Genomic DNA, 14,389 nt, shown 5'->3' on the forward strand with positions numbered 1-14,389 from the left:
CCCAGTCAAGAGATCAGGGCTAGATCCAACACCGTTCTTTAGCTCACTGCATCATCCCAGTTTCAGAACCTGGCTGTATGCAAATTGGTCTGTTCCTGTCCCAGTGTATGATGGGAACAGGGCAAACCAAACTACAAAGCCAATTCTTACACTGGAAAGGAAACAAGCTTCCGGGGACCGGTTTCTGGCATTTCAGCCTCTTCGGCCCGGCTTGCTTGAATCCTGATGGTGCAGTGAGCAAGGGACTCATGTCTGAGCATACCCTTCCACGCTTAGGGTGGACAAAATAATTAACAACAAGGGGTGGTGATGGACAGAGTCTCTGAATTAAGCAGAAAACTCTCACCCAGTCAAGAGATCAGGGCTAGATCCAACACCGTTTTTTAGCTCACTGCATCATCCCAGTTTCAGAACCTGGCTGTATGCAAATTGGTCTGTTCCTGTCCCAGTGTATGATGGGAACAGGGCAAACCAAACTACAAAGCCAATTCTTACACTGGAAAGGAAACAAGCTTCCGGGGACCGGTTTCTGGCATTTCAGCCTCTTCGGCCCGGCTTGCTTGAATCCTGATGGTGCAGTGAGCAAGGGACTCATGTCTGAGCATACCCTTCCACGCTTAGGGTGGACAAAATAATTAACAACAAGGGGTGGTGATGGACAGAGTCTCTGAATTAAGCAGAAAACTCTCACCCAGTCAAGAGATCAGGGCTAGATCCAACACCGTTTTTTAGCTCACTGCATCATCCCAGTTTCAGAACCTGGCTGTATGCAAATTGGTCTGTTCCTGTCCCAGTGTATGATGGGAACAGGGCAAACCAAAATACAAAGCCAATTCTTACACTGGAAAGGAAACAAGCTTCCGGGGACCGGTTTCTGGCATTTCAGCCTCTTCGGCCCGGCTTGCTTGAATCCTGATGGTTCTGAAACTGGGATGGTGCAATGAGCTAAGAAACGGTGTTGGATCTAGCCCTGATCTCTTGACTGGGTGAGAGTACTCTGCTTGATTCGGAGACTCTGTCCATCACCACCCCTTGTTGTAAATAATTTTGTCCACCCTAAGCGTGGAAGGGTATACTCAGATGTGAGTCCCTTGCTCATTGCACCATCAGGATTCAAGCAAGCCGGGCCGAAGACGGCTGAAATGCCAGAAACCGGTCCCCGGAAGCTTGTTTCCTTCCCAGTGTAAGAATTGGCTTTTGTAGTCTGGTCTGCCCTGTTCCCATGATGCACTGGGCCAGGGACAGACTAATTTGCATACAGCCAGGTTCTGAAACTGGGATGGTGCAATGAGCTAAGAAACGGTGTTGGATCTAGCCCTGATCTCTTGACTGGGTGAGAGTACTCTGCTTGATTCGGAGACTCTGTCCATCACCACCCCTTGTTGTAAATAATTTTGTCCACCCTAAGCGTGGAAGGGTATACTCAGATGTGAGTCCCTTGCTCATTGCACCATCAGGATTCAAGCAAGCCGGGCCGAAGACGGCTGAAATGCCAGAAACCGGTCCCCGGAAGCTTGTTTCCTTCCCAGTGTAAGAATTGGCTTTTGTAGTCTGGTCTGCCCTGTTCCCATGATGCACTGGGCCAGGGACAGACTAATTTGCATACAGTCAGGTTCTGAAACTGGGATGGTGCAATGAGCTAAGAAACGGTGTTGGATCTAGCCCTGATCTCTTGACTGGGTGAGAGTACTCTGCTTGATTCGGAGACTCTGTCCATCACCACCCCTTGTTGTAAATAATTTTGTCCACCCTAAGCGTGGAAGGGTATACTCAGATGTGAGTCCCTTGCTCATTGCACCATCAGGATTCAAGCAAGCCGGGCCGAAGACGGCTGAAATGCCAGAAACCGGTCCCCGGAAGCTTGTTTCCTTCCCAGTGTAAGAATTGGCTTTTGTAGTCTGGTCTGCCCTGTTCCCATGATGCACTGGGCCAGGGACAGACTAATTTGCATACAGCCAGGTTCTGAAACTGGGATGGTGCAATGAGCTAAGAAACGGTGTTGGATCTAGCCCTGATCTCTTGACTGGGTGAGAGTACTCTGCTTGATTCGGAGACTCTGTCCATCACCACCCCTTGTTGTAAATAATTTTGTCCACCCTAAGCGTGGAAGGGTATACTCAGATGTGAGTCCCTTGCTCATTGCACCATCAGGATTCAAGCAAGCCGGGCCGAAGACGGCTGAAATGCCAGAAACCGGTCCCCGGAAGCTTGTTTCCTTCCCAGTGTAAGAATTGGCTTTTGTAGTCTGGTCTGCCCTGTTCCCATGATGCACTGGGCCAGGGACAGACTAATTTGCATACAGCCAGGTTCTGAAACTGGGATGGTGCAATGAGCTAAGAAACGGTGTTGGATCTAGCCCTGATCTCTTGACTGGGTGAGAGTACTCTGCTTGATTCGGAGACTCTGTCCATCACCACCCCTTGTTGTAAATAATTTTGTCCACCCTAAGCGTGGAAGGGTATACTCAGATGTGAGTCCCTTGCTCATTGCACCATCAGGATTCAAGCAAGCCGGGCCGAAGACGGCTGAAATGCCAGAAACCGGTCCCCGGAAGCTTGTTTCCTTCCCAGTGTAAGAATTGGCTTTTGTAGTCTGGTCTGCCCTGTTCCCATGATGCACTGGGCCAGGGACAGACTAATTTGCATACAGCCAGGTTCTGAAACTGGGATGGTGCAATGAGCTAAGAAACGGTGTTGGATCTAGCCCTGATCTCTTGACTGGGTGAGAGTACTCTGCTTGATTCGGAGACTCTGTCCATCACCACCCCTTGTTGTAAATAATTTTGTCCACCCTAAGCGTGGAAGGGTATACTCAGATGTGAGTCCCTTGCTCATTGCACCATCAGGATTCAAGCAAGCCGGGCCGAAGACGGCTGAAATGCCAGAAACCGGTCCCCGGAAGCTTGTTTCCTTCCCAGTGTAAGAATTGGCTTTTGTAGTCTGGTCTGCCCTGTTCCCATGATGCACTGGGCCAGGGACAGACTAATTTGCATACAGCCAGGTTCTGAAACTGGGATGGTGCAATGAGCTAAGAAACGGTGTTGGATCTAGCCCTGATCTCTTGACTGGGTGAGAGTACTCTGCTTGATTCGGAGACTCTGTCCATCACCACCCCTTGTTGTAAATAATTTTGTCCACCCTAAGCGTGGAAGGGTATACTCAGATGTGAGTCCCTTGCTCATTGCACCATCAGGATTCAAGCAAGCCGGGCCGAAGACGGCTGAAATGCCAGAAACCGGTCCCCGGAAGCTTGTTTCCTTCCCAGTGTAAGAATTGGCTTTTGTAGTCTGGTCTGCCCTGTTCCCATGATGCACTGGGCCAGGGACAGACTAATTTGCATACAGCCAGGTTCTGAAACTGGGATGGTGCAATGAGCTAAGAAACGGTGTTGGATCTAGCCCTGATCTCTTGACTGGGTGAGAGTACTCTGCTTGATTCGGAGACTCTGTCCATCACCACCCCTTGTTGTAAATAATTTTGTCCACCCTAAGCGTGGAAGGGTATACTCAGATGTGAGTCCCTTGCTCATTGCACCATCAGGATTCAAGCAAGCCAGGCCGAAGACGGCTGAAATGCCAGAAACCGGTCCCCGGAAGCTTGTTTCCTTCCCAGTGTAAGAATTGGCTTTTGTAGTCTGGTCTGCCCTGTTCCCATGATGCACTGGGCCAGGGACAGACTAATTTGCATACAGCCAGGTTCTGAAACTGGGATGGTGCAATGAGCTAAGAAACGGTGTTGGATCTAGCCCTGATCTCTTGACTGGGTGAGAGTACTCTGCTTGATTCGGAGACTCTGTCCATCACCACCCCTTGTTGTAAATAATTTTGTCCACCCTAAGCGTGGAAGGGTATACTCAGATGTGAGTCCCTTGCTCATTGCACCATCAGGATTCAAGCAAGCCGGGCCGAAGACGGCTGAAATGCCAGAAACCGGTCCCCGGAAGCTTGTTTCCTTCCCAGTGTAAGAATTGGCTTTTGTAGTCTGGTCTGCCCTGTTCCCATGATGCACTGGGCCAGGGACAGACTAATTTGCATACAGCCAGGTTCTGAAACTGGGATGGTGCAATGAGCTAAGAAACGGTGTTGGATCTAGCCCTGATCTCTTGACTGGGTGAGAGTACTCTGCTTGATTCGGAGACTCTGTCCATCACCACCCCTTGTTGTAAATAATTTTGTCCACCCTAAGCGTGGAAGGGTATACTCAGATGTGAGTCCCTTGCTCATTGCACCATCAGGATTCAAGCAAGCCGGGCCGAAGACGGCTGAAATGCCAGAAACCGGTCCCCGGAAGCTTGTTTCCTTCCCAGTGTAAGAATTGGCTTTTGTAGTCTGGTCTGCCCTGTTCCCATGATGCACTGGGCCAGGGACAGACTAATTTGCATACAGCCAGGTTCTGAAACTGGGATGGTGCAATGAGCTAAGAAACGGTGTTGGATCTAGCCCTGATCTCTTGACTGGGTGAGAGTACTCTGCTTGATTCGGAGACTCTGTCCATCACCACCCCTTGTTGTAAATAATTTTGTCCACCCTAAGCGTGGAAGGGTATACTCAGATGTGAGTCCCTTGCTCATTGCACCATCAGGATTCAAGCAAGCCGGGCCGAAGACGGCTGAAATGCCAGAAACCGGTCCCCGGAAGCTTGTTTCCTTCCCAGTGTAAGAATTGGCTTTTGTAGTCTGGTCTGCCCTGTTCCCATGATGCACTGGGCCAGGGACAGACTAATTTGCATACAGCCAGGTTCTGAAACTGGGATGGTGCAATGAGCTAAGAAACGGTGTTGGATCTAGCCCTGATCTCTTGACTGGGTGAGAGTACTCTGCTTGATTCGGAGACTCTGTCCATCACCACCCCTTGTTGTAAATAATTTTGTCCACCCTAAGCGTGGAAGGGTATACTCAGATGTGAGTCCCTTGCTCATTGCACCATCAGGATTCAAGCAAGCCGGGCCGAAGACGGCTGAAATGCCAGAAACCGGTCCCCGGAAGCTTGTTTCCTTCCCAGTGTAAGAATTGGCTTTTGTAGTCTGGTCTGCCCTGTTCCCATGATGCACTGGGCCAGGGACAGACTAATTTGCATACAGCCAGGTTCTGAAACTGGGATGGTGCAATGAGCTAAGAAACGGTGTTGGATCTAGCCCTGATCTCTTGACTGGGTGAGAGTACTCTGCTTGATTCGGAGACTCTGTCCATCACCACCCCTTGTTGTAAATAATTTTGTCCACCCTAAGCGTGGAAGGGTATACTCAGATGTGAGTCCCTTGCTCATTGCACCATCAGGATTCAAGCAAGCCGGGCCGAAGACGGCTGAAATGCCAGAAACCGGTCCCCGGAAGCTTGTTTCCTTCCCAGTGTAAGAATTGGCTTTTGTAGTCTGGTCTGCCCTGTTCCCATGATGCACTGGGCCAGGGACAGACTAATTTGCATACAGCCAGGTTCTGAAACTGGGATGGTGCAATGAGCTAAGAAACGGTGTTGGATCTAGCCCTGATCTCTTGACTGGGTGAGAGTACTCTGCTTGATTCGGAGACTCTGTCCATCACCACCCCTTGTTGTAAATAATTTTGTCCACCCTAAGCGTGGAAGGGTATACTCAGATGTGAGTCCCTTGCTCATTGCACCATCAGGATTCAAGCAAGCCGGGCCGAAGACGGCTGAAATGCCAGAAACCGGTCCCCGGAAGCTTGTTTCCTTCCCAGTGTAAGAATTGGCTTTTGTAGTCTGGTCTGCCCTGTTCCCATGATGCACTGGGCCAGGGACAGACTAATTTGCATACAGCCAGGTTCTGAAACTGGGATGGTGCAATGAGCTAAGAAACGGTGTTGGATCTAGCCCTGATCTCTTGACTGGGTGAGAGTACTCTGCTTGATTCGGAGACTCTGTCCATCACCACCCCTTGTTGTAAATAATTTTGTCCACCCTAAGCGTGGAAGGGTATACTCAGATGTGAGTCCCTTGCTCATTGCACCATCAGGATTCAAGCAAGCCGGGCCGAAGACGGCTGAAATGCCAGAAACCGGTCCCCGGAAGCTTGTTTCCTTCCCAGTGTAAGAATTGGCTTTTGTAGTCTGGTCTGCCCTGTTCCCATGATGCACTGGGCCAGGGACAGACTAATTTGCATACAGCCAGGTTCTGAAACTGGGATGGTGCAATGAGCTAAGAAACGGTGTTGGATCTAGCCCTGATCTCTTGACTGGGTGAGAGTACTCTGCTTGATTCGGAGACTCTGTCCATCACCACCCCTTGTTGTAAATAATTTTGTCCACCCTAAGCGTGGAAGGGTATACTCAGATGTGAGTCCCTTGCTCATTGCACCATCAGGATTCAAGCAAGCCGGGCCGAAGACGGCTGAAATGCCAGAAACCGGTCCCCGGAAGCTTGTTTCCTTCCCAGTGTAAGAATTGGCTTTTGTAGTCTGGTCTGCCCTGTTCCCATGATGCACTGGGCCAGGGACAGACTAATTTGCATACAGCCAGGTTCTGAAACTGGGATGGTGCAATGAGCTAAGAAACGGTGTTGGATCTAGCCCTGATCTCTTGACTGGGTGAGAGTACTCTGCTTGATTCGGAGACTCTGTCCATCACCACCCCTGGTTGTAAATAATTTTGTCCACCCTAAGCGTGGAAGGGTATACTCAGATGTGAGTCCCTTGCTCATTGCACCATCAGGATTCAAGCAAGCCGGGCCGAAGACGGCTGAAATGCCAGAAACCGGTCCCCGGAAGCCTGTTTCCTTCCCAGTGTAAGAATTGGCTTTTGTAGTCTGGTCTGCCCTGTTCCCATGATGCACTGGGCCAGGGACAGACTAATTTGCATACAGCCAGGTTCTGAAACTGGGATGGTGCAATGAGCTAAGAAACGGTGTTGGATCTAGCCCTGATCTCTTGACTGGGTGAGAGTACTCTGCTTGATTCGGAGACTCTGTCCATCACCACCCCTTGTTGTAAATAATTTTGTCCACCCTAAGCGTGGAAGGGTATACTCAGATGTGAGTCCCTTGCTCATTGCACCATCAGGATTCAAGCAAGCCGGGCCGAAGACGGCTGAAATGCCAGAAACCGGTCCCCGGAAGCTTGTTTCCTTCCCAGTGTAAGAATTGGCTTTTGTAGTCTGGTCTGCCCTGTTCCCATGATGCACTGGGCCAGGGACAGACTAATTTGCATACAGCCAGGTTCTGAAACTGGGATGGTGCAATGAGCTAAGAAACGGTGTTGGATCTAGCCCTGATCTCTTGACTGGGTGAGAGTACTCTGCTTGATTCGGAGACTCTGTCCATCACCACCCCTTGTTGTAAATAATTTTGTCCACCCTAAGCGTGGAAGGGTATACTCAGATGTGAGTCCCTTGCTCATTGCACCATCAGGATTCAAGCAAGCCGGGCCGAAGACGGCTGAAATGCCAGAAACCGGTCCCCGGAAGCTTGTTTCCTTCCCAGTGTAAGAATTGGCTTTTGTAGTCTGGTCTGCCCTGTTCCCATGATGCACTGGGCCAGGGACAGACTAATTTGCATACAGCCAGGTTCTGAAACTGGGATGGTGCAATGAGCTAAGAAACGGTGTTGGATCTAGCCCTGATCTCTTGACTGGGTGAGAGTACTCTGCTTGATTCGGAGACTCTGTCCATCACCACCCCTTGTTGTAAATAATAACCCAGTCTCACTGAAGGCCCAGATGGAGCCCTCCTAATGCTCTCTGCTTCTTCCGTGTCCATAAATTCAATCCCATGTGCATTTAACCTAGGTAGCTGTGCCTGATCATCCACTGAACTTCTAAACTTCGCTTGGTGACTGGTGACCTTCTGGGCTTATGCGTCAACTGTAGGGGTCTGTGTTTGATCTTGTGGACACAGGTTCAAATCCCTGTGGGTCCACTCAGACTTTCATCCATCTGAGGTCGATAAAATGAGTACCACTGAGTTGGGCAACATTAAACATCTGTTATTCAGAGCAAGACACCCTTCACCGTGATTGTGCGCTTTACAAATATGCATGTTATGTTATGTCTTTATGTTGTGTTGTGTTAGGTTATGTAGGTATGAAGATTGGGCAGGAAGCAAGTTATCCAGTAACATCCGCTTTGGAGAGCACTTCACACTGAAAAGTTTGGTTGATCCGAGACAGAGCAATCACTGACCTTGGTCACCTCAATGCAGTTCTTGGAAGAATGTCGCCTCAGTTGGGAGAGGTCAGGGTTGACACTCCTTCCATCCGGGTACAAGTAGCTGTTCAAAGGGAGACACAAAAACTGCAGGTTTAATTCAACCAAAAATACTGGTCAGTAGCACATTGTGTATCAGAACCCACCATTAACAGACTCTAAACGTCAAACTAAGCGACCACACACTATTTAACCATAAACTACCAACCTACAGACCAGCTTTGACGGAACCATTGAGGCAGAACAGCAAGACACACCAACCAAAATCAGGATCCCTATATTAGAACCAACAGACAACAAACAAACTAATATCAAGGTCTGTATTTTAGGGCCAGCAGACAACAACCGAACCAACAGAAGGATGTATCTGTACATTAGAGCCAACAAAAAACAACCAACTAATATCACGATCTGTACATGAGAGATAACAACCAATCAACTAATATCAGGATCTGTACATGAGAGCCAATAGACAACAGCAAATCAACTAATATCAGAATCTGTACATTAGAGATAACAACCAATCAACTAATATCAGGATCCGTACTTCAGAGAAAACAACAAATCAACTAATGACAAAATCCGTACATTAGACATAACAACAAATCAACTCATATCAGGATCTGTACATCGGAGATAACAACATATCAACTAATATCAGGATCTGCACATCAGAGATAACAACAAATCAACTAATGACAAAATCTGTACATTAGAGATAACAACCAATCAACTCATATCAGGATCCGTACTTCAGAGAAAACAACAAATCAACTAATATCAGGATCTGCACATCAGAGATAACAACAAATCAACTAATATCAGTGTAGAAGAGTAGGGTCTGCTTCCTATGGTCACCCCCTCTTTTTGCTGTGATTCACAAAGGGGTCCTCTTACAGGATGCCCAAACAGAAGTTCAAAACGGCTGTAGCCAACCCCCTTCTGTGGGACCTCTCTGTAAGCAAACAAAAGGCAGGGCAGCAGGATGTCCCATCTCCGCCTAAGCTTTTCAGGGAGACCCTTAATCATGCCCTTTAAGGTCTTGTTGAATCTCTCAACTAGACCATTGCACTGTGGATGGTAGGGTGTGGTGAACATGTAGTTCACTCCACACTCCTTCCACATAGCAGTCAAATATCCAGACATTTACAGCTAGATTCATGAAAGGAAATTGCGCTCGCAAAGGGCCAGATTCTCAGAATCTGGCCCCTGAATGCCAAAGGTATGACCAACCTCCTGGAAGCTCCAGGATTGGGGTGTCTAGCCTCTGAGTACAGGAGCCCATCATACCAATAGACTTTGTGGGTCCCACTAGCATTCCCTGCAGCCTCAGCAGCAGCTTGCTGTCTGAGGGGTTCAAGAGAAGGGCAGTCTAACTGCGCCTGCCTCAGTTCTGCCCTGGAGGGTCCCCCTGTCCCAAGAAACTCATCCTGATCAGGCTCAAGCTCTTCTAGGACAGTTTCCTCCTGGGTCTCACAATCAGCTTCCTCAGAAGGCTGATCCTCTTCCTGAAGCAAGGGTTAAGGCACTGCCTTAACCCTACTGATTCTCCTCCTGGTAGGCAACTGGTACAGTGTTCCAGAATCCAGCGCCAGTTCAGTTCTGCTATTTCTGACCTGTGACCAAGTCACAGCAAGGACATGTGCTGATATCCCTAACATTTCTGCATGGGTCCTATACTCCACTTCAGCCCAAGCTGAAGACTCCAGGTCATTTCCAAGCAAGCATTCAACAGGGAGGTCTGAGCTAACCACAACCTTTTTGAGGCCAGTTACCCCTCCCCAGGAGAAATTAACAATTGCCATACTGTAAATGGTAGTGACATTGCTAGCATTGGTCACTAGGTCGTTTTCACCTAGTATGATCTGTCCAGGGTCCACAAAGCCAGGCATCACCATTGTGACACTAGCACACGTGTCCCTGTAGGCCTGAGATACTTTGTCATTAATTAAAGGAGTTTGCCTGTACTTGCCCACGTACTGGGACTCACAATAGAGGACACAGGTATGTCTCCATCACAGATCAGGACAGCTTGAGTTGGTATTCTGACTAGGCCAGAATCCATCTCAGTTCCCAGGGTTAACCCTACTACACCCTTCTGTTGAGAACCACCACTTGGAGCTGAACTAGGGGGAACAGTTGCCTTAGGGTCAATGGTGGCTTGAGCTGCCTCCTTCTTAGTGCATTCACTGGTCCAGTGAGTAGTAACCTTACAAATCTTGCACCATGGTTTCTTTGGGCCTTCTTTCATTTTAGATTGCTGGGAACCCCCACCATTAAAAGCTTTTTGGGGACCTTGAGAAGACTTCTGGTCTTTTTCTTTCTCCCCACCCTTTTGGTCTTGCTTCCTCTGATCACCACCTTGGTTCTGTACCTTCTGCTTCACCCTGGTTCTGACCCATTTGTCTGCCTTCTTTCCCAATTCTTGGGGAGAGGTCAGATCAGAGTCAACCAGGTGCTGATGCAACAGCTGATTTTGACAGTTGCTAAGAATTTGTTCTCTCATAATCAGATTATACAATCCTGTTTAGTCATTTACTTTACTGCCCAGTAACCAGCCCTCCAGAGCCTTAGTGGCACAATCTAAAAAATCAGTCCAGTCCTGAGTCTGTGTCTTTTGGGTATCCGTGAACAGCAACCTGCACTGCTCAGTGGTTAGGCCTACCCCATTTATAAGAGCACTCTTCAGGACATAGTAATTATCAGCATCCTCTTCTCGTACAGTGAGGAGCTTATCTCTGCCTTTGTCTGCAAAGGAGAGCCACACGATTGCTGCCCACTGACTCTGGGCTACCTGCTGTACTTTGCAAGCCCTCTCCAAAGCAGTTATCCATTTGTGGATGTCATCCCCAATCTGATAGGGAAGGACAATCTTGTTCAGGTTTCTATGGTCATGAGACCTTTCCCTATCTCTAGGAATATTGCTGCCACCAGTGGGTTCTAACCCACTTAACTTTTTCTCTCTTTCCAGAGCCAGGGTCTCTTTTGCAAGGGCAACTTCTTGCCTCTTGATCCTAATCTTGACTTCTTTCATCCTAGCTTTGTGCCCTCTCCTCTGAGGGGAAGTCATCCTCCTCTGAGCAGAGGCACTGGATCCCACTGAGGAATCAGAATGCTCAGAGCCACTGGACAGTGACCTGTGCCTTCTGTTTCCAGTGTTAGGCCTACTGGGGTGAGTGGAGGGGGCCTGCCTTGGCCCTCTCTTTACCCCCTTGGCTACCTGGGTCTGATGCATTCTCTACATCATGAGCCACTAAGATATCTACCAGGCGGTTAAAGGTTGGACTCTGTCCTTGTCTCAACTTTCTGACTGCACACAGGCTTGTCAGTTCTTGAAAAGTGAATGAGTCATACTTAGAAGGCACCCTCTGGGTTTCTTCTTGAAGCGCACCTCCCCAGACAGGCGTTTGTGTATTGGGGCAGGGAGGGCTGCATTCAGTGAATGGTATATGACAAGTGGGTTGTGTGTTCTATGTGTGGTGGCAGACAGATCACTTCCTGTCTCTAGGTCCCCTTTAGATATGTGGAAGCATGCTAAGATATTCTACTTACAATCCCTGTCTCTCGCCTTCCATCAAAGACTGGAAGAGCGGCTTGTTCTCCGGGATGGTCTGCAGGATGCTGCCGTCTTTGTTGACGTATCCGATGGCCCACTGTCCGAGCCGCGTGCAGCTCAGCCTGAAAATATAACTGCGACAAAAGAAGAAATGTGAGGGAGGGTGAAAGGAATGGAGGACAAATGGTAGATGTAAGAAAGGGAAGAAGAAAAAAGAAATAAGGGTTAGCGGAAGGACAATAGACATGTAAGAAAAGAGGGGGTGGTAAATGTGGAGAGGAAACAGAAAAAGAAAAAGAAAATAGAGGGATGGAAGAAAGGATACGAGAGGGATCGAGGGAAATCGAAGCAAGGAATGAAGTAGAAGTAAAAAAAGTGGGGGGGAAACTAAACAATATTATAAAAAAGAACGAGAAAGTAATTTAAAAATGTCAAAAAGAAAGATGTAGAGAGAAGAGAAACAATGGTATTGAGAAACTTTGTGATAATGTTTAAGGAAGTAGAGAAGGGGTTAGAGGAAGAGAGAACATCAGGATGTTATCATATGACACAGACCTTATCTTTTCATAAATGCCTGACTTTAAATGCCCTGCAGCCCCCATGGCCGTCTCTCCACACTTCTCCGAGGCCATGTATGTTTATGAGAAGAGCAAACCAAGGAATCCAACAGAAGAGGGAAGGGGGCTAGACTGGCCTCAGCCAAATAAAGGGGCCCATTAGGATGTCTGGTGGATCGCCACCGCCATGCGGGCGGTCGTGATCCGCCAGACATCCATACCTGCCCGCCACCCATTTCCCCACCGCCATATTACTATGGCGGGGGGACCGCGGCGGACGGAAAGACCGCCGCGGTGCCTGTCGCTTTGTTTATGCAAATGCATACGTGCATTTTTAGCATTGTGGCAGGCGGTGCTGAGAGCACCGCCCTCCACAATATTAAAAATGCAGGATGCGCCCGCCACTGTGGCGGGCGCATCCTAATACCCCCCACGAGACCCCCGCCCTTATGGCAGGCGGTCCCACCACATGACAGGATGACGGGCGGACAAAGTCCGCCCGTCATCCTAATGGGCCCAAAGGTGTTAATTTTGGAAAAAACGATGTACACCAAGTTATATGTACATATAAAAACTAATTCACATCTCTGTTGTTAAATTTACTCGTTGTGACCCACCCCACCTCCCCATGTCATAAATACGTGGTCAGGCAGGCCCTACGACCACAGCCTGAAGCAACTGGATGACAGATCATGGTCGGGGGACACGTAACCCTTAGACAAACACGTGAACAGGAAAACCCATATCGATCCCACAGATAGACAGCAACGCCACAAAGGTCCCAGGAGATTGGCCCCAATAACACATGTTGGGCAGGAGGGGTGCACATTTTCAAAACATCATAAAGTCAGATGCCACACTACATTAGAAACACACAAACAATCAGAACACAGCATGCACATTACACACAGTGATCACACGCTCCCTATGCCGGACATCTAGACCTGCACACACGGACCCTGGACTGTGCCCACACAGGGTCGAGCCCCACCTGCGCTTCTCATCAGACACCTCAATTTATTACCCTGTGACTATGCCCACATTATCTGTCACCAAAGAAATGCATAAATCAGTTTATGATGCGTCATGTAATGTATAAAATGATGGCCAAAGCCATTGCGCTTTGAGACAGTCTTCAGACCCGACTCTGTTGTCTTTCATTTTTTTCACAATTAACTTCATATTCAAGCAGCATTTTGGTGATTCAGACAGGAGAGATTGGTTCTACAAGCCCGGCTGCAGCCGAAGGAAAAGGACCACACCGTACATATTCACATCTACACAAAAAGAACGGTGAGCAGATGCCGCAACTGATTGAAAGTTCTGCTGAATCGGGGGTATGGAGGACTGTCCTGAAGTCACCGTGAGTAGGTAAATGACTACATCTGGCAACTTATCTCAGCATCTGGGGTCTGGCAAACTAGGAAAAGTGAAGATCGCTTGTCGCTTGGACCACTGGGCTTGACACGGAGGGTACACTTGTCTCTGGGTCTAATACAGGGGCCGTTTGGACCGCTGGGTGAGGGGCCGATTCACAGAACTAACTTAAGACAAAATCCTAAACTTACTACTTTTGGTATTCACAGAAGGCATTTAGTAAAAGTAAAGTTAGGATTTTGTCTTAAGTTTGATTTAAGACAGACTTAAGACAAACTTAAGAGAGACTTAAGACAGACTTAAGACAGACTTGGTAGTTGTTAAGATCCGTGGGGTCGGCTGTTGGTTTCTTTTCGATGGGTGAAACCTGTCCGACTTTGAGGGAGTTTGAAATGCATCCTTGTTGCAGTGAAGTTTGAATGATTTTGGTCCATAACGGAAGAATGCATCTGTCCTGGGGGTAGGATGCGCACCTGATGTTTCACACTAGTCAAATGTATCCATTCTATTCCATGAGTGCGTGCAGACTGGGTAAGTGCCATGCCCTAGTGGCACTGGAGTAACAAACAACATTCATAATGGGGCGTCGTCTCGCCCCACCCAGCCGCACAGCTAAGTTGCGCCACCTTGGCGGTAATGTGATCATACTTTCTAATTCAAATGTTCCTTATTTTCCAAAATTTTTCACTTTTCTTCAACTGTTCATCTGAATCCACACGCGGAGTGTCAATGCAATTTCCCAAACTTCTA

The 14,389-nt window shown here is 48.4% G+C and overlaps 1 protein-coding gene across 1 annotated transcript in view; it reads right to left on the minus strand.

Moving 5' to 3' along the window:
- Positions 1-14,389, minus strand: part of CBLC (Cbl proto-oncogene C) — a 147,153-nt gene that overhangs the window by 113,982 nt on the left and 18,782 nt on the right. Inside the window, exons 3-4 of the mRNA XM_078651274.1 lie at positions 11,702-11,839; positions 8,126-8,213 (exon numbers count right to left, since the gene is read on the minus strand). Coding sequence (XP_078507400.1) covers positions 8,126-8,213; positions 11,702-11,839 — 226 coding nt within the window. The remainder of the gene's footprint in view (positions 1-8,125; positions 8,214-11,701; positions 11,840-14,389) is intronic.

Source organism: Lissotriton helveticus, chromosome 7, assembly GCF_964261635.1.
Source record: "Lissotriton helveticus chromosome 7, aLisHel1.1, whole genome shotgun sequence".
Lineage (NCBI taxonomy): Eukaryota > Metazoa > Chordata > Amphibia > Caudata > Salamandridae > Lissotriton > Lissotriton helveticus.